Source organism: Lagenorhynchus albirostris, chromosome 4, assembly GCF_949774975.1.
Source record: "Lagenorhynchus albirostris chromosome 4, mLagAlb1.1, whole genome shotgun sequence".
NCBI classification, from domain to species: Eukaryota; Metazoa; Chordata; class Mammalia; order Artiodactyla; family Delphinidae; genus Lagenorhynchus; species Lagenorhynchus albirostris.
Genome location: NC_083098.1, coordinates 29,775,207 through 29,795,366, shown reverse-complemented (window position 1 = coordinate 29,795,366; position 20,160 = coordinate 29,775,207). Strand labels below are relative to the sequence as shown.

The following is a 20,160-nucleotide window of genomic DNA, read 5'->3' as shown; positions in this document are numbered from 1 at the left end:
TTACTAAAGAACTGCTTGGCCACTGCTAGGCCACGGTGCCACACCCAGCTCAGCCTACTCCTGTCTCCAGGCCACCCAAGGGTGCCACAGAACGTGGGAGCATGTGCGGGACAGAAGGTGCTCCAGCTCCTGTCGCCAGTGACTGGCACTGCCCTGGCCATATATTTTCTTAAGTCTTTAGCAAACGTCTTTGAACCTTGCAGTTTGAGAGATGGGGTCGAGTTTCAGGCTCCCATCAGTACACTAAAGGCCTCGCTCCGTCATTCTTCCATTTTCATTTTCACTATCCTCATTTTTCTCCTCTTTCTTTGACATTAGCTCTTCGCTGCCATTAACAAACATTTTTCTATTGTAAGCTATGAAAAAGCTTGCTCTTTAACCAGTGAGAAGAGCGACAGGCAGAATGTTCTGGACCTGCCCATCACTACCCTCTCTTGAAGCCTGCACCCACTGGAGCTGTGTGCCCAGGAAGCCCATCTGCATCCTGTCACCTGCCTCTGGATTGGATCACAGGTCAGCACCAGCCCAGAGAGAAATCATCACACAGCAATGTGAACGAAGAGAACCAGAGCTGAAAGATACGGTTTCAAGCCGTGGAGCTGTACAGCCTTGCGAAGCTGGGGACAGAAGCAGTTGCAGGCTAAGCCAGAGCCCAGGCAAGCAGACGTTATGAGGGAACAGAAACCAAGAGCCAAAACGCAATGAAAGAAGCAGAGACAGGAGACGGCACAGTCTCTGAGACAGACACAGACAGACGAGAACAGCTCCCCATTTCCTATAAAGCCTGACCTTCCTGTCTCTGGTTCCATCGAAGTCCTCTGCTGTACACTAATAATCTCTATTAGTTTTTGAGCTTTTGTGAGTTTCCGCACCTGTAATCAAACACACTTCCAGGTGCACCTCCGTGTGTTCTTCCCAAGCACCTCTCTTCCCCGTTGCGACCCCGAGACAAAAACAAACACCGGCACCAGCCAGAACCTGGGCCGGGGAGGTGTTGCTTTGACCGCACACTCTTTGCAAAACCACCACGCAGGAACCTCTACCCACCCTGACGGCTATTTCTCAAGAAGGAAAAGTTTATTGGATACACTTGTAGGCGGCAAAAGTCTAACAATGAGAATGAACTACAGGCCCACCCGTTTAGAAGACGAGCAGGTAAAACAAATTCACTGATTATATACAATCATTAAAAAGAGCAGGGTGGTGGAAAAAAGGAAAAACTGCCAGCAGCCTTCCAGAAGGTTAGTAACAGAGGATGTCTGCAGGCACCTTCCCGCCCAGTCCCGACTGTGCCCCGCGCTTCCTGGGGGTTGTTGCCGCCGCTGCAGATGAAAAGCAGATGGAGAAGGGAGGCTCCGGCGGCTCCTGGGGTCGCTGGTTGGTCCTGCTCTGCCCGCAGCCGGACCTGGAGAAGGAAGCGCCCCTGCGACGCGGCATGCACCACGCCTCTCATTAAAAAGCCCCAAGGACAAGGTCGTCAGCATTTTCTAATACGGTCGTGGGAAGAGTCAGGGAAACACCACTTCGAGGGAAGAAACGGCCTTCCCTGCGGTCTGCGCCCAAGTCCAGAGCCAGTGTCGTCCTAGACGAGCCCCCGAGGCTGGGCAGAGTACCGGGACCAGCGTGTCCGCTCGGGCTCCGAGCCTTGCGCGGGAAGCCAGCCCCCGACCCCCGTCAGCAGAGGAAGGGCACCCACAAAGGGACAGACGCAGTTCTGAGTTGCTTGTAAGAAAAAGGGAGCCCTCCTGAGTTTACTTAAATAAGAGAAAGATCTTGGTGCATCCAAAGTGTTTCTATAAAAATGAGCTCAATGTCAGATAAAAGTTGCACATTCTCCTGGTGACGCCGTCAAATGTCCACTGAACTGAGAAGACAGAGAATTTAAACGAAGCCACTCCGAGGACCTGTCCCCGAAGGCGACGCGCACAGGCCCCTCCAGGACCCGAGCGGAGCGCGCGGGAAGCGGTGGCCCTGGAGGCGCGCGCTCTCCACCCCGGCGATGCGATGCGCGGTGCGGGCAGCGATGCGGGCGGCGGCCGCAGCCGGTCAGTCGCGGTGGCGGCGCCAGGTCCCCGCCCGCTCGCACTCCGCGGCGGCGGCGGCAGGAGAGCGCGGGGGCGACTCGGGGGACGCAGAGGGCTCCGGGGCAGGGGGCTCCGGGGCAGCGGGCTCCAGGCCGGGCCGGCTGCCGTCCGCGCCGAGCTTGCTGCCGAAGATCTGGCCCTCCTTATCTAGAGCCGTGTTCTGAGAAGAGATCAGGAGACAGTTAGCCCGCCGCCTCGGTCCCGGCACCGCGAGCAGGGCGCGCAGAGCATGCACGGCGGGAACAGTAGAGGAGAAGTAACGCCCGGCTGCCCCCGATGGCAGCCCAAGGGCCAGCCCGTCCCCGGCACCGCGGCCTCTGCTCCTACTGCCCTGGACGCGGCCTGGGCAGATCCTCCCCGGCTCCGGCTCCCAGCTGCCTGGGTTCGGGGCGCTTCTCCCCACGCCCCTGAGCCCAGAAGAGTCCTGGACAAGAAGCAAACCCCATAAGAATGCGAGGTCCCTGACAGCTAACTCTTCTAAAGGTTCCCGTCGGAGATTCGAAGAGTACTCACAGGTCATCTATAGTAAGTACCTCCCACCCACCCCCATCACACCGGTGCCCCGTAACCTATGGAAGCCCTGGGAATCGATGGTGCTGCATTACCCATCCTTCCATCCTCCACCATCTCCTCCCTGCTCTTCTCTTCTTTGTGCGGGTGTCTTATGCTGTCACACCCCCAAGGGCTTTAACCTGCTCCCCTGCCCCAGGGGCGCAGAAGTCGTCTTACCTCCTGACCCTAGCCTGGGAGGTTGGCCCTGACCTGCCTTCCTCCTCCTCTGAGTGGGCTTGCGGACTTCTGCTTGGCCAGGCAGGCCCGGCCAGCAGCCCTCTCACTGGGTTTTCCAAACGTGCGGAGCTTTCGGTTCTCAGGCACCTTTAGCTACAAGGCACGTGGACCAGAAGTCCTTTTGTGGTCTAACCACCTTGAGGGGGAAATGCACCACTGATTATTCCAGTACTCTTACTGGAAGGAAAAAAAAGTCTGGAGAAAAAATGAACAATGGGGCTTCCTAGGACAGACTTGGGCGGCTGCCTTTGGGGCACTTGGTGTCAACTGGAAGACAGGTGCTCTCCACAGGCCCTTCCCAGCTCGGGCTGAACGCTCAGGGATTGCCAAGGACAATTTCCGTTACCTGGAGAAGAGGTAACTGTGGACAAGCCAAATCAGAAACTCAGCATCGCTCTTTAACAAGCTTCCAAGCTCCCAGTATGAGCAGAGGCCAGGCCACCCCTCAGTGAAAACACTGAAAGCGGGGAGAGGTGGCATTCACTTTTTTCTACCATAAAACTTCCCCTGGGTAGAAGAAAGCAACAGTCCCGCAGTTATTTCTCCTCTTCCCTTCCCGTCAAGAAGACGCATGTGTGCAGCGGAAGGAAGCACTGCTGTGCAGTTAGTACATACCATCGCCTGGGACCTAGTCAGAGGAAAGCAATGCAGGCGGCGTGAGAGGCAAGAGGGGCGAGGAGAGAAGCGGGGACAGAAACTAGACTTACTTTCAACAGAAGCAACACAGTCGAAACAGTTTTGTCTATCTTAAGCCCAAATCCTTCCCAACATCCCCCCTGAAAGAAGCATAATCCCCGAGTGGGGAAGCACTCTTTTTGAATCCATCCTTTCTCCAGTCAGCTACAAGGCTGCAAAATGCAGCAAGAAGGGGTTTCTTATCATTCCCCTTCCCACCACGAGATGGCCTCTTCTGGGCGAGGTGGTGAGCCCCCTCTGCAGGTGCACGGTCCTTTCTTAAGCATCTAAGGATAAGCCAGAGCAAATGCAAGTGCATTATGAAACCACAGGCCCGTCTTAAACCAAAATCCTATCCAATCGTGTTCTCCTGTCCCAAAGCCTAGCTGACCCTACACTGTCTTACTGCTAAAAATGCATCTTTGGAAATGTATTTGCAGAAAGAGAACAAAAGCCTTCACAAAGGTCCCCATCTTATGCTCTCATTCACAGAAAGATGCTTTTTCACCTAAGTGAAAAACAGCCTTTAGCAGGAGAACGACTGGAGTTCTCCTCCCGTGCACTCGCCAGCTTTTGGTCTGGGAAGGAAGGCAACGTGGCAAGGCGAGAAGTTTTAAGTAAAGTTTCCAAGGCTGCGTTTGGCTGAAACGGGTGTCAGTAGGTACAGGAGACCTGCACCCATGAGGAGCTGAGAGCTGGATGCTGGTGTCAAAGTCCAAGAGAAGCATGCAGATTTAAGAGGGGTGACAATTAGAGGCGGCTCTGATGAAGCATAGCATGTTGAATACCAGAATTCTGCTCCGGGGTCCCCAGAGTCTCAACGGGGTACAGAGTGAAACTCTGAAGTGTCTCTCAAACTGTCAAATCAAACTGTCAAACAAAATGCAGACAACAGCATCAACTTGACTTTCTTGCACTGTTATTTACCATTCCTACCCTATCATTTTCTCACCAGAGCCTCAGGCTCCAATCCTTTGGGGGGCGTGGGGGGCCAAGGCAGAGAGAACACTAGGGGTGGCAGCGGAGAGCAAGGTTCCGTCTGGGAGCGACACAGCCGTTCCTGAGGGCTCCGCCTCGGAACATTTATGCCCTGTTTCCACTGCTATTTGTATCTGTAGGAAACCACATGAGCCTCACATACCCCAGTTATGAGAACATATAAATACCAGGGAGACTCATTTGTGAATAATGATTTTTAAGAAAACATTTGAAACTGTTCCCAAGGGCAGGACACAAAGACGCACAGTACTGGTGAAGAGAGCGAGGCAGACGACACAGAAGCCTTGCGAGCTGCCCGGACGCAACCACGCCAGGTCCTCGGTCGGGGAAGGATGAGTATGACATCCCTGCGGAGGCCTGCTCACCGCTGCTCAGGGGGACAAGCCAGAATTCACAGGCCAGCTTTTTGGCCATGGAGAACTGGTACCCCCAGAGGCAGGCTCTACTGATTCCCCCGTAGGCAGTGAGCGTGATGACGTTGTCAGCACCTCCCCAGAGCTAACGAGCTGTGGAGTTGTGTACGGAATGCGGGGTTAGATGGAACCCTACCAACATGCCCAAGATGACACTGAACACACACGGGAACACACAACTTTCACAATCACCGCTGGAATCACAATAAAGCATTGTTCCTTCACACAAACATCCGGTTAAAGCTCAGGAGTTTGAAATTTAACAGTTGAAATCCATCAGCAAATGGAAAAATGCCATGTGTAAACCGGGAGATGTAGTTTCTGTCTGAGAGAACCTAAACGTCCTTAACCAGAACAGAGCCTATACTGGGCCAAAAGGCAGAAGGGCTGATCATTCCAGAACCTTGGTGGGCCACAGGCCTTGGGCCATCCATTCCCATCTGGGCCGTGAGTTGACGGGTGACCCAGGGAATGAGGGGAGAGCTGCCGTAAGCCCTGGGCGCATTTTTAAATATTAAATTTTTTAAATTTTAAATTTTTGTAAATTTCCCCAGAAGCTGCCTAACAACGCAGCTGGAGGCAGGGCGGTGACCCCTTACCCCAGCCGGCAGCCTTGCTCTCAAGGGTGAACCGCCTGAGAACTTTCTCATGCTCAGTCAAGATGGTTCTTTGCAAAGGGTTTAAGCTGACACTCCGTGACAACTCTGACTTTCTCAGGCTCTCTGCAGAACACTGCTGAGATGGCAGGAAAACCACAGCTCAAGAGGCCTTCCTGCTCTTTCGGCCCGGAGTCCATCATCACCCCCACTCGCGAGTCCGGCAGCACATCAGCCTGCAAGCCTGGCCTGGGGGCTGGAGCAGGGAGCGCCGCCACCCACCCAGGGGGAGGAGGACGGTGCGGCGGCAGGGCCAGGACGGTGGTGGAGGCTCCAGGAGCAGCCCGCCTCCCGCACTCACGAGGGGGCGGGGCTACTCTCTGCCTCTGTCTGGACCCGCGTCCTCGCTGGGAAGCTTCCGAGGCTACGGTGCGCCCTGAGAATAAGCAACTGTTTTCCTCCCAGTCGCTAGGACATCGAGCCTTTCCAGAGGGTGAGGGCCTGTCCTGAGGTCAGGGTGACGGAGCTGTCCGGCTCCACAGATCCCCGCAGTACTGGGGTGGCCAAGACCCAGCTCAGGCCCCCGCCTCCGGAGAAAGCCAGACTCCCGGCCGCGGCTCCCTGATCCTGTGCGCGGGACGGAGATCACGCCGAGGATCCGTGCTCTACACACGGCACCGGAGCAGGTGCGGACACGCCTGGGGCCAGTTTCACGGCCCCACTTGGGCGAGGACTTGGGTCTGGACAGCTGGTGGGAGGGTGCGCGCCACGCTTCTGGCTCAGTTTTATTTTTTCTGCCTTCTTCTCCCATTTGCTGAACTTACTTTCATGCTGCTTCACTTATTTTAATGCCACTCTTCATCTGCTATGTTTGTGGATTCAGGTAAGCTGCCTTTTTAAAAACATTTTGGAAGAAGGAGGATTTGAAAAAATATGGGGATCACTGTTACTGACTTCTCGTACAATTTTACCAACCCTGAAAAAAACTAATACATTTTTTTCATTCTTCTGAACTTTAAAAAACACAAAACACTGACTTTTTAAAATGGAATTGGCTTAACTCTGGCTGTTTCTTATCCCAAGTTCCAAAGAATCATTCAAAGCTCAAATAATCTACTTCTGAGGCCTTGAGTAGTCAGGGAGTCACTTCCTTTTGCTGTAAGGGCCACCTGGGCTTGGGAACTGCTCTCTAGACGGGAAAGCAGGGATGAGACAGAAGCAGCTGCCTGGAGGCCACCAAGCCCAGGAGAAGAGGCTGGGACGCCCCGGCCAGGGGCCCATCAGCCTGGCCTTGCTGGGACCTGCGCAACCTCTGATCCCAGGACCCAAGGCCTGGGAGCCGGCCAAAGGGTGCCCTTCACGTGCCAAGCCATTCCTGAAGTGGAGAGGAACACGACAGCGCCCACGGCCGCGTGAGGGAAGCGCCTGGCGGCTGACTTGATAAGATTCGATGTCTGGCCCGAGCAGTGAGCCAGACGCTGCAGCTGCCCAAGGGCAGAACCACCCGTTCTACTTACCATGATAACGGAGACCCCGGTGGTGGTGCTGTTCTGTTTGGGGAGCGCGTTATTAAAGTGCTGTTTGAGTTTACCTGTTACTTCAGCCTGCATATTATTCTCCTGGGAGGCATCGTCCTACAGGAAAGAATCAAATACACTGCCTTTGATTCTCACGTCTATGTTGTCTCTTCCTCAGCAGTCACACACCAGCCGTCACCACCACCATCTCCTCCTAAATGGGCCCATCTGAGCCACAAGGTCGGGGGAACAATCTAAGTGAAGTAATTAGAAATGATTACCATTATTCACCAGTCCCCTGCCCTCGGAAAGACCCTCTGCCATTCACCTCCCTCCTTAGGTCTGAGGGGGGCCGAGGAGAGGGCAGAGGTCCCAGTGGCACAAGGACATTCTACAGGGTTCTGAGACCCTCCCCCCGCAGCACAAATGCCACCTAATTCAGTATAGAGCCCTCCCACGGAAACATCAAAATTCATGAACAGTTTATCATTTTAATCAAGAATGCAGGTAGCTGTTAGTCCTGATCGCTCATTTAAAAAATATGGCATGTCAGCTACTTGGCCCAAGAGCCAAGTCACTTAGCAGGACCCAGAGAGTTTGAACGGAAAGGTCGGGACGTGTGGGACAGTGGGTGGCAGCGGTGCCTGGGGAGCCAAAGTCAGCAAAAGCCCCTGAATTAACGTCACTGTCCCGGAGCCTCCAGGACTGAGGGGGACGCAGCCTCTCCTGCTGTTGCCATTTCGTGGATCGTGTTTACCACGAGCCCAGAGCCACCGCCCAAACTCAAGAGAAATTCCAGGCAACGTCACACATCCTCTGCCTGTCTCTGGCAGGACCGCGTCCCGGCCACGCCGCCTGCAGCAGGAGTGCTCCTGGGACCACGTGCCATGAAGACAGAGACCAGGGTCTGACACAGGCTCATCTCTGGGCAAATCCTAAAAACTCTCAAACCCCAGGATGACAGAAAAGCTCCTTAGAGAGCATCCTGGCCAAACCCTTCTTCTCACAGACAAGGAAACTGAGGCCCAGGAAGGGACAGTGACGTGCCAGGTCACTCACAGAGCGGGATCCTGGTGCCAACCGCTTTCTCCCAGAGAAGTGACTTCATGCTACTTGCTCATTAGAGAAAACAGACATTTAATCCTCCACGGAACTTGGATGCAGAACTTTGCCTGCGCAAAAGCCCTGGCGAGGAAGCACGCTGTTGGCCACAGGACACAGATGTTGGTTCCCCGGGGACGTGGGGTACTTACTGATACCCAGGGGTGACTCAGGATCTGTCCCGCAGTGCACCGCGCTTCAACGTTTACCTGAAGCATTTGACTGATTAATTCCTGGAAAGAAATAAAGAAGGTGATAGAGCAGGCGACAGGGGGTAATTCCAGCATCAACACAGAAATCTTGAGTTTGCACCAAGTACTTCAAAGAAGAGCCAACACAGCTGCTCAGCCGTTTGAATGCAAAAGCTATTATCACCTCCACTGCCCGTGCCTAGGAGGCAATTACGCAGACACAGCTGCCTCGTGTCAGTGGCACTGAGAGAGGAAGAGGTCTCTCCCGAATCTACATTAAACCCAAGATGTTCTCTCCTAAGAGTTCCGGCCATTGTCATCATTCCACAGCGCAGAACTGCAGTGCTGCTCCTTTTGGCAATTCAGCAGGTCTCACAAATCCACCCCTACAATCTGACGGGTGTCCGTAACACATTTCTTGAATAAATGAAAGAATAAACGTTTAGGGCTTAGAGGAGCACAGGAGGACGGTAGCGGCAAACTGGGACGACAGCCAGTCCAGCTTTCAGAATTTGGTTAAGCATTTCAGAGACCACACTGAGGAAGGAACTTAATGAAGAACCACACATTAAAAGTCAAGACAGGGGCTTCCCTGGTGGCGCAGTGGTTGAGAGTCCGCCTGCCGATGCAGGGGACACGGGTTCGTGCCCCGGTCCGGGAAGATCCCACATGCCGCGGAGCGGCTGGGCCCGTGAGCCATGGCCGCTGAGCCTGCGCGTCCGGAGCCTGTGCTCCACAACAGGAGAGGCCACAACAGTGAGAGGCCCGCGTACCACAAAAAAAAGAAAAAAGAAAAAAAAAAAGTCAAGACAGACACGGAGCTCAACACCAAGAGCTGCTACAGCCCCACACAATGGGTGAGGACCCTCAACACGACGCAACCCCTAGAAACGGGCCTGGATGGGTACCTTGGCTGAGTCTGTGATGTTGTCCCAGTAGGGGGCCGGAAACTCTAGCTTCCCAGCCAAGATCTGGTCGAAGAGATCTTCCTGGAGATTGTTCTCACTAAGTCAGTGATGGAGAAACAGAGAAAGAGTCAGAGTCACCATACAGTTTTTAACAAAATGCTCATGGGAAGGCGGGGGAGGAGTCCAGTCTCTCTGGCTTGGGCATTTCATAGCTCAGCTGTGGATCTCAACTGCATTTGGGATGACACTCTCTCCCTTTTAGACAAAGAACCGAAGAACATTTCCGGCCTGGGAATCACAGAGAAAGAGGGAGGTGTGTGTGTGTGTGGGGGGAGAGGTGGGGAGAGATGGGGAGAGATGGGGGGGGAGGGAGGGGGGAGGGAAAGAGAGGATGAGGGAGAGGGGGAGAGGGGGGAGGGAGAGAGGGGGAAGAGAGGGAGCGGGGAGAGAGAAGAGACAAAGATGCAAGAACTTTGTTCAGTGGGTACAGGGTTTCAACGTGGAAAGATGAAGACGTTCCAGAGATGGACAGTAGTGATGGTTGTACAACATTGTAAATGTACTTAATACCACATAACCCTTAAAACTATACACTTAAAAATGGTTTAAATGATAAATTTTATGTTACATATATTTTTCCACAATAAAAAAAGACTCAAGGAAAAAAATGGCATCCACAAATGATGTAAATCCTCATTTCAGCAAAAAAACAAGCTCAGCACCTGCCCTCAGTCTCTCGTGGTAGTAAGAGGGGAAAAGCAGCACATTTGATCTCCTTGTCAGATCTCCTTGTCCTTCCTCTTTCTACTCTTCCAAGAAAACAGCCAAAGATCAGTGAAGCAGCCAACATATGAAAACATCACAAGGAGTTCAGAATCTGGATAAACATTCATGACACAATGTGCTCCCCGCTCTGGAACTTGCCTTTCATTGAAGCTCAGTCCGAGACAAAGAGCCCATCCAAGGACATCAACTAGAACTGCACGGCTGAGGCAAACCCACCTCGCCACCCCTGGGTGAACGTACCTCCCCACCCTGTGCCTACCTGCCCGCCCCCCAAGGTGCACCTGCACACACAGCTGGCGTCTACAGGATAAACGATGACTTTTTATGGATGGCGCCATGGAAACACTGCTGGGAAAAATTCAGGAAGCTGGGCATCCCCTACCTCCCAGAAAACTGCATCTCCACGGCCACAGAGCCCCTTCCCTTGGTGGGCACGTCAATGGCCCGCGTGAGAACACAGTCATTGGCTTTCTAGGCCATCACAAAGCCCTAGGAGAAAACTCAGGATGCACTGCTGGGGTCAAGATCAAAATCCAGGGCGAAGTTCCGTCTCACTCGGCAAGGGTGCAGCATTCCTCCCGGAGCTCCCGACAGGCTCCCTGCAGCCTACTTACTGCTCAGGGTGCTCACGTGGGACCCTGCCCAGCCTTCTGGACAGGAGGCTGCTCATGCTACCAGCCCTCCAGGGTCTGCAAGGGCAAGTGTGGTGTCCCTAGAAATACATCGCTCTGGGGAGTGTCCAGCGACAAATTTGGGGGTTGTGTGATGAGGTGGCTGCCTCGTTCCTGTTCTAGGAAAATAGAGTAGAGTTTGTGGGCCGGTGAACATTCATGACCTCTAACCAAGCCCAGCGGAATCGACAATGCTGGTCCATGACGTCTGGGTTAAGCAGCACACGGAGGAGCACAAGTCAGGCCAGATCACCGGACGAGGCAAAAGATGCCCCCACCCACCTCGCTCTCCTAAAAAGTGATATTCTTGGAGTGAGCACAGACTCTTTCTAGGTGTCTAAGTATTTTCTTTCCTTTTCACGGTTACTTCTCCACTGATTTAATTCAGCTCAACTCTCCTTCAAAATGAGTAAAGGATGCATCTAAGAACACAATGGGATTTTACAGAAATCTTCAGAAAATTGGAGGACCCCAGGAGACAATGTTAGAAGGAGACAGAAAAAAGTTAGCCATTTCCAGAATTTGTTCTTTTTAAGCCATTCTTGTCTATGACTGCACTCATCTCCTTTTTGGTATTTTTCTGGAATCTCGACTAGCTTATGTTCTTTTAATATCTATGGCTTTTGTTAACAAACAGCTAAAACATTGGGGGTGTGTCTGCAGGATTTAGGTCCTTGGCAAAACAGCCTAAGTCAACAACAAAACCCCAGGATCCTGGCAATTAGAATGGCACCCTCAGGACCCGTGCCGTGAACTGCAAGAGCTTTGGGAATTCCGGGCTGCTCTCACGAGAGCAGAGCTGAAGAGAATTTATCCTTCTTAGTAGTCACATAATAAAAGCCTCTCTGATTAAATCTTCCCTGGATTAACACATTTATACTGTACAATCTGGCTGAGATGCTTCAGGCACTTTTTAATTCTTAAATAGTACAGTGCTGTAAGTATGAAAATGCCCATTAAGAAAAACTTTGAAAACAGCAAAAGAGTCTGTGTACTACTCTTTCCAATGCCAAGTCATTAAAGGTCGAACGAGGTAACCTGAAAAAATGTTGTAAGCTATTTCACAAATGATGTGCAAACATCTTGACTTCAAGGGGGGTATGTATGTGTTTGTCTTTAAAAGAAACATCAAATACCTCAGCATAGTCAGGCGGGTATTACTTGTCAGTGGCCCTAAGAACAGACTTGCTTAAGCAATAACAAAACTTCTAGTTGCCTCTGAAAAACCAACATCCTTCTCAGTAGCAATGAATCTGGTGTTGAAAAGACTGGAGGGAAAATATATGTCAGCCCAAGACTAAAGCCCAAAAACCCTAAAAGAAGAATGAGAGATGCTACAGTGAAAGAAGCTGAAACTGTCAATTCCAAGGAACAATTTTAATTAAAAAGCTTTGGATGAAAATAATCTTTTGTAGAAAACAAATATTTTGAGATATCTGTTTGAAGGCCTTTATTTTAGGTACAAATTTAAGTAGATAATCTGTCTTATACCATAGTCATTTATCATTCTTTAAAGGACCATTTCCATAATTTGCTATATATATATGATATATAAAATATATAAAAATAAATATATTTTATATTATAGAAGGTTATAAAATCTATCCAGAATGTCTCTGTACGCTGTGAAGATGTTTCTGTAACTAGTATTTAACATAATAGATTCTCTTTCATCACAACATGGTACATGGTATGAAAGAGGGAAAACATTTTCAAAAGTAAGCTATCTAGAGTTGTAGGACCAACTTCTGAATATAACATCTAAGGCAGCAGCTTTCAGAATGTAGTTTTACTGCTTTTGATTAGCCAGACTTATCTCAAGATCCCGCAAAGAAGCTGTTGTCCATTGGATAACAAGTCACAATAGATACATATTGTTCAATCTGAGTCTCACTTTTGTTAAAAAGTAAAAAGCAAAGTCAAAGAAAAAACTCCCAGGCTGCGCTGGCAAGTGGCAACACTAGAGGGAGTTGTGAGCACACATTCCTCTACAACTGATCCCTGATACCCTTTTCCAACTGCTCTTAACTTGGGTTAACCAAGGAGGGAAACGCTACTGTAAATGGTCCTAGAATTACTTGCTATCAAAACCCACTACCCTAGGGGCTTCCCTGGTGGCACAGTGGTTGAGAGTCCACCTGCCGATGCAGGGGACGCGGGTTCGTGCCCCGGTCCGGGAAGATCCCACATGCCGCGGAGCGGCTGGGCCCGTGAGCCATGGCCGCTGGGCCTGTGCGTCCGGAGCCTGTGCTCCACAACGGGAGAGGCCACAGCAGTGAGAGGCCTGCGTACCGCCAAAAAAAATAAATAAACCCACTACCCTCTGCACTTGACTAGTTCCCAAAACAAGTCATCACTGAAACCAGCCAGGGCACAGTGTGACTGTAAAAATAGCCACGAATGATCCCCCTCCCTCTGTGTACACACTTAACCTTCTCCCACATTTACCCCAGGCTTAGCTATTTGATTTCGTTTGGTCAACGGGACATCAATGAAGAAATGTGTGGCAAGCAGAGACTTGGAAAGCGCTCTGGCTGCTTTGGGATATCCTGTATCCACCATCACGTGAAGCCCATGGTAGCCCGCCGGATGCTGAAAGGCACATGGCCAAGTCATATCTGTTTCCCAGCTGACACTGAGCCAACTACCAGGCATATGAGTGAGGCTACACTGGACCTCACGCCCCCACTGAGCCAGCCCAGAGCAGAAGAACTGCTCAATGGACTCACAGAATGATTTACACCCCTGCCTTTAGGGGGAGTTTGTTATTCAGCAAAAACTGATACGTCCAGTAATCCTACAGTCTGTATGACCCACCTGAGCAATGATCTTGATGGAAAACCATGATGTTGATGGCCAGATGGAAAGAACTTTCCACCTATAGAAACGTAACCCAGGCCACAAGGACAAGGTCCCACGCAAATGTCATATCTTTCACGAAACCTTTTGTGATTTCTAGCCCTCAACTCAGCATGCCCCCAACTTAGCATGACCTCATATGCTCAGTTATTCTACTTGATCAATATTCTCGTGACGTATCTACACCAGAAGGCTCTCACAAGTAGAGACTGACATCTCTGTCATTCTTGTGTTTAGTGTCAGCAAAAAAAAAAAAACCTGTTCAACTCAATTAAAAATCGATCATTTAAAAAAGAGAAACCTTTCAACTTTTCTGTATGTTTGAAAGCTTTCACAATAAAATGTGGGGTGGGGGGGTGTAATGGAATAAACTTATTTTTCACTTACTGACCGAATACTACAACGTAAACGCTATGGCCTCAGAGAATATGTTTTGTTCACCACTCGATTCCCAGCACTTAGAATAGTACCTGGCCCCCAGGAGCTACTCTACAAAGAGTTGTAAAATGAACAAAGAAGGGATTAAAAGGAAAAGAGCATTCAAGAAAACTCAGAGGAAAATCAAACATGCACCATTAGATGAACTTCTGCTTCAAAGTGTTCATTTGCTCCAAAGAGGGAGACAGAGCTGATCAAAAGAGATGCTGTGTCAAAGCCCCACACGCCCCCTAGGCATGGACTGCTGGGCGCGAGTGCGCTCTGTGGACCCCAGCACACACCCCAACACCGTGTGGCCACCAGGCGAGGTGCAGGGTCACCAAGGGCCAATCTGCTGTTCCCAGTACTGTTTATGCCAAAAGTATTTGTAATTCTACTATGTGAACGGACAAAATAAAAAGAAAGAATTCCCCTGTTTCTACAAGAACTAGGTCGAATGCTTTGCAAAGTGAGTTGTTTAAAAACTGCTGTTGAGGGCTTCCCTGGTGGCGCAGTGGTTGAGAGTCCGCCTGCCGATGCAGGGGACCTGGGTTTGTGCCCCAGTCCGGGAGGATCCCACATGCCGCAGAGCGGCTGGGCCCGTGAGCCATGGCCGCTGAGCCTGCGCATCCGGAGCCTGTGCTCCTCAACGGGAGAGGCCACAGCAGTGAGAGGCCCGAGTACCGCCAAAAGAAAAAAAAACTGCTGTTGAGGGGGCTTCCCTGGTTGCACAGTGGTTAAGAATCCGCCTGCCAATGCAGGGGAAACGGGTTCGAGCCCTGGTCCAGGAAGATCCTACATGCCACGGAGCAAATAAGCCTGTGTGCCGCAACTACTGAGCCTGCACTCTACAGCCCGCAAGCCACAACTACTGAGCCAGTGCTCCTAGAGCCCGTGCTCCGCAACAAGAGAAGCCACCTCAGTGAGAAACCCGCTCACGGCAACAAAAAGTAGCCCCCGCCCTCAACAACTAGAGAAAGCATGTGCACAGCAACAAAGACCCAACACAGCCAAAAATAAATAAATAAATAAATTTATTCAAAAAACAAAAAACTGCTGTCGAAGAGACAACGCTTAAGAACTAGAAAAAGGCTTACCTGGAAGGATCAGATTGCTTCACAAGGACCTTTAAATCTATTCCTCTTGAAAAAGACTGAGAATGGAAATCACAGACACTGGACTATGGGTGTGTTTTACGGAAGAATGACCGCAGGAAACTCAGGGGACCAAACACAAAGCAAAGGCCTTGGCCTCACATCAAACGTGTGGACAAGGAATATACATTAATAGGTTGTAAATTAAGATAAAAAAGTGAAAGGTATGTTTGTGTAATTTTTAACTGACATTTTTATTGAGCAGTTTCTGGTCCTGATTGTAGAATGTCCGCTTCCTGATCAAAGGGAGAGGGTTTACAATTCAAATATTGTCACTCGAAGAGCCACTGACCTTCGGAAGGGTGGGAATCCACAGAGCAGTATGTACGTGATCACGCCAGCTGCCCAAATGTCCACCTTCAGGCCATAGCTGGGGAAACAAAGTGGGTGGGAGGAGAGAAACAGTGATACTACTCCCAGGAACCCTGCACATTACTGGAGTACTTGCCTTTGTCTGTTAGGGAAAAAAGGCCTTTCGGTACCAAACTGCTCATTTCATGTAGAGGAATGAATTACCCTTTGGACAAAAGGTGTCTGCTCTTCTCCCAACCTCACCACCATCTTGGGGACTCCAAGACTGGCCTTGGGACAGAAGTCCAGGCCTAGGGCTCTTGGAACTAGAAGCACAAACTCCAGCTCCTGGGATCAAAATCATGGTGCAGGTAACAGTCTCTCCTGCCCTCCACATTCCCAAGAGGCATGTGAATACACAGCAGCAGCAGCAGCAAAATATACCCTTTCCCAAAGTTAAAGCACTAACCCCAACCCCCAGGAGGCGTACCCGGTTTCAGCAATGATTTCTGGGGCCACATAAGTCGGGGTGCCACAGACTGTGTATAAAGGGCCTTCTACCACAGTGGCCAGCCCGAAGTCTCCCAGTTTCAAAGACTTGGTCCCATCAGGATATTCACACACCTGGAACAGAAACCAGCCAATAATCAGAAGTCTTTTTTTTTTTTTCTCAGTGATTGCAAGCGGGGGGGGGGGGGGGCCTTTGGAATTAGGCAGAAAGGACACAGATACATTTACTAACAAATCAAAAGAAATCTCTCCTTGTGATATTAACGGCATGGTTTATCTTTGTTGCTTCTTAAAGCTCTAATTTTTCTTTTTAGAGATTTTGCATGATTGTGTGAAATAGGAAAAAGACAATATTTCTACCTTTGCAAAAAGTTCCTTACCTAGGAGTATAATGAACATGTCTGCATGCTGAGGGGTGTAGGTGGTGGCTTACCTGGTTGGCTCGAGAGCCCTCTAGAACTTCTGTTGTGTGTTTCCTGAGCGCTGGGGGGGAGGGGGGATGTGAGAGCCTCAGAAATGTTTAGGAAGTGTCCACTGAAGCGCTAGGTGGTCTCCAACTTGCATGTTTAGTTTAGAAAATAAAATTAGAACTTGTTCTCTAGATAATGATGAATATAAATATTACATAGGGGAGAACCCTGGAAATTTAGAAAGAAAATGACTGGGGATCAGACAGCCTGAGCTTGCATAACCAACCACTCCACCCATTTTCCGGTGATGTGACCTTTGAAAGTCTCTCACTCGCCCTGGGCAGGATTCTTCATCTGTGAAATGGGAGGACAGGGGTCCTTGGCTCACGGGGTTGGTGTGAGGATGAAATGAGATGAAGTACAGATCAGGACTTAATGAATGTTCCTTCCTTTCCTAGAAGGACTGGCTGATTAGATCAGGTAAATCATCATCTTGGAAAAGGTTTAACAATGCTGATGAACATGTAACAACTTTTCTAGAAAGCAATGCAACCATACGTAAATTTCTTAATATCCTTCATAACCTTTGATCCTGTAAATCTACTTCTAAGAACCTGCTCTGAGGCAACAGAGATGGACCGAAAGGTTATACACAAGAATGCCAATATCAGAATTCATCTGTTTTTAAAAACTGGAAGCAACATAAATGGGCAACAGGGTAATGACTTAATAAATCATGGTAACTCCAATAAAGATGTTGAAAAAAAAAAACTCAGACAAAAAAATAACCAAAAATAAATAAATCATGGTAAATCCCTACAATGAAATATTATACAGTCACTAATAAGCACATTTCAAATAAATATTAATCATGGGAAATATTTACTATATTACATAAAATTTTTTTAAATATTCAAAATTATATATATGCTGTAACACCCCAAAATGTTAAGTTTATCTCTAGGTGGTAGCATTACAGGTTACTTTAATTTTCTTCTTTATACTTTTCAGTAGTTTCCAAAATGTTTACAATGAACATGTGCTGGTTCCATAATTCAGAAAAAATTAATTTTACATATAAGCAAACTTTCCTTATGGGATAGAAGTCCGGAAGTTACATTTTATTAAATGGATTGTTTTAGAAGCAAATGAGTGTGTATGAGAACATAACTGAGATTTGACTGCGGGATCTTTAACAAGCTGTCCATTTGCCTCTTGGACGTCCATTCTGAAAACACTCAATTTCAGAGGATAACTACAAAAACCTAACCTGTACTCACGTCATACCTTTCCTCTACTTTTACATTTTAAACATATTTTGTTTGTGCTTCCTTGTATTCTACCATGAACTGAATCAGATTTTCATCTAAAGCACTACTTACGAAAGGAAGTGAAAAATTTAGCAAATTATGTTTTTTCAAGATAAGCATGTTTACAACATCATCCATTAGTCTGCTACTTAATGAGGGGGATGATTTATAAACTCCTCAATAAAAAGACATCAAGAACCTCCGGCCTTCCTCATGCCAATGACCCCACCACCTTAATAGGCATTTTTTTAAGGATGACACTGAAATACCTTCCTAGCCTGTGATGTTCTCAGCAGTTTAAGAGGAGTATTTTTCACCTTAGTATTTTAATAACTGCTTCCATGTTGAGGTACTAAATACCCATGCGCAGCACGCATCTTTATGACTTGCAAGTTTCACAGGACTAATGATGAGGATTTGGAGTCCCTCACAGATAGTTATCATTCTGAGTCAGCCCACAACTCAGCAGAAACATATTCAAAGCTACTAATGAGGCTTCCCTGGTGGCGCAGTGGTTGAGGGTCCGCCTGCCGATGCAGGGGACGCGGGTTCGTGCCCCGGTCCAGGAGGATCCCATGTGCCGCGGAGCGGCTGGGCCCGTGAGCCATGGCCGCTGAGCCTGTGCATCCGGAGCCTGTGCTCTGCAACAGGAGAGGCCACAGCAGTGAGAGGCCCGCGTACCACAAAAAAAAAAAAAAAAAAAAGCTACTAATGATTCAGCCTAAAGCAACAGAAACCAGGTTCTTAGTCATGCTTAGTCTTAGGATGACTTTCCATCCGTTATGTTTAATATAAACATTAACAAGAACAATCTGAATTAGTTAGAATTTATGATGCATTTACTGAAACCCAGACTTTAGAAATTCCCTGAGTAATTGCAGTGATAAGAACATTATAGCCAACATTATAATTCTAAATGTCTCTATCATGAGAGTAAAAAAAAAAAAAGTTTTGTTAATGTCATTTTGTTTTTACAACTTTAAAATACACTCATTAGGTACATTTTTTAAAAACAGTGTTTATTTTAGACATTCAATTTAGGGATGCCTAGGGGTATTTAAGTGTTGTCAGATACTCCGAAGTCCCAGAAGTCCCGTTTTTCACATCCCCTATAAGGAATTCAGAGTCAGATGCAGGAGTATAAATAGAAAGGGACTGAACAGTCTATAATCGTTGAATTATGTTTGGGCAAGTGGTACTCCTTGGCTAAACATCAAAAGGGAAGTGTCATAAGGGCCAGACAAGCCTGGAATAATAAGATTTTATCTGATTCATCTCTCCCCAATGCTAGACACAAAGGCAAATATGTGGAAGAGAATGTAAGTAAATTTCAAATCTTAGCTGGAGATTCTCTTCAAAGCAGGAAAAAAAAAATATATATATATATACATCTATAAATCTACACATACACACACACACACACATTTATGACATTGCTGGGACTTCCCTGGTGGTGCAGTGGTTAAGAATCCTCCTGCCAACGGAGGGGACACGGGTTCAATCCCTGGTCCAGGAAGATCCCACATGCTGCAGGGCAACTAAGCCCATGCACCACAACTAATGAGCCTGTGCTCTAGAGCCCACGAGCACAACTACTGAGGCCGTGTGCCATAACTACTGAAGCCCGCGTGCCTGGAGCCCGTGCTCTGCAGCAAGAGAAGCCACCGCAATGAGAAGCCCGCGCACCGCAACAAAGAGTAGCCCCGCTCGCCGCAACTAGAGAAAGCCCACATGCAGCAACAAAAACCCAATGCAGCCAAAATTTTTTTTTTTAATTTATGACATTGCTTTAAGAAACTGACACGGACACACACACATGGCTTTAAGAGGCTGGTTTTAAGAAAGAGGTGGCTAAACCCACAGGGACTCCAAAGGCCTCCTGTTCTGGCAGAGAGTTCAATTCTCCCCAGTAACGCGCATCCTCGCAGGACTTGGGAGATTCCATTATTTTCCTAAATGCTGTCTCACTGCACTACTATAGTCACCCTGCTGGACAATTAGGAAGAGAACTTTTGCTCCAATTTACAGATGAGGAAACTGAGGCTCAGAAAACTCAAGTTACGAGCAGGCAGCCAAGGGGGGCTCCAAACAAGACCACTGCCGTCCACCACACCCTCCTGCATCTAAAAGCCTGCACGGCCTGCAGACTCTCGGTGAGATCTGAACAGCCACCACTGAGAGAACTCCAGCCCTGCGGTGCTCAAAGGGCCCACCACAAGCTGAGAGATGCTGTCAAAAGTTGCTCTCAGAATGCAAAACTGAAATATGTGAGAAATGCAGATCCCACATACAAAGTGAATGCCACAAGCTCTCTAAATAAAATGTCAGCATCATGATTTAGCAGGACTTCAAATATGAGAAACCAACCCTCTTCTCTCCCCTGCCCCCAGAACTCCTGGAAACGTGGAATTTATCACTGGTCTCTCATAGTTAACTCTGACAGGGCACCGCCAGGCTGTAACTCACGGCATTAATGGCC

General features: G+C 48.9%; 1 protein-coding gene across 9 annotated transcripts in view; it reads right to left on the bottom strand.

Annotated features, from left to right (window-relative positions):
* Positions 1–1,058: 1,058 nt before the first annotated feature.
* Positions 1,059–20,160, bottom strand: part of DCLK2 (doublecortin like kinase 2) — a 156,787-nt gene continuing 137,685 nt past the window's right edge. For 4 of the 9 annotated variants that reach the window (XM_060147733.1, XM_060147730.1, XM_060147731.1 and 1 more), the window contains 6 exons: positions 15,942–16,075; positions 15,453–15,530; positions 9,274–9,370; positions 8,327–8,407; positions 7,074–7,190; positions 1,059–2,244 (listed from right to left, as the gene is read on the bottom strand). In XM_060147733.1, the coding sequence (XP_060003716.1) occupies positions 2,047–2,244; positions 7,074–7,190; positions 8,327–8,407; positions 9,274–9,370; positions 15,453–15,530; positions 15,942–16,075 (705 nt within the window). In that variant the 3' untranslated portion in view covers positions 1,059–2,046. Of the gene's footprint in view, positions 7,191–8,326; positions 8,408–9,273; positions 9,371–15,452; positions 15,531–15,941; positions 16,076–20,160 lie in introns of all 9 variants that reach the window. The other 5 variants (XM_060147725.1, XM_060147726.1, XM_060147727.1 and 2 more) reach the window with 2 other exon arrangements.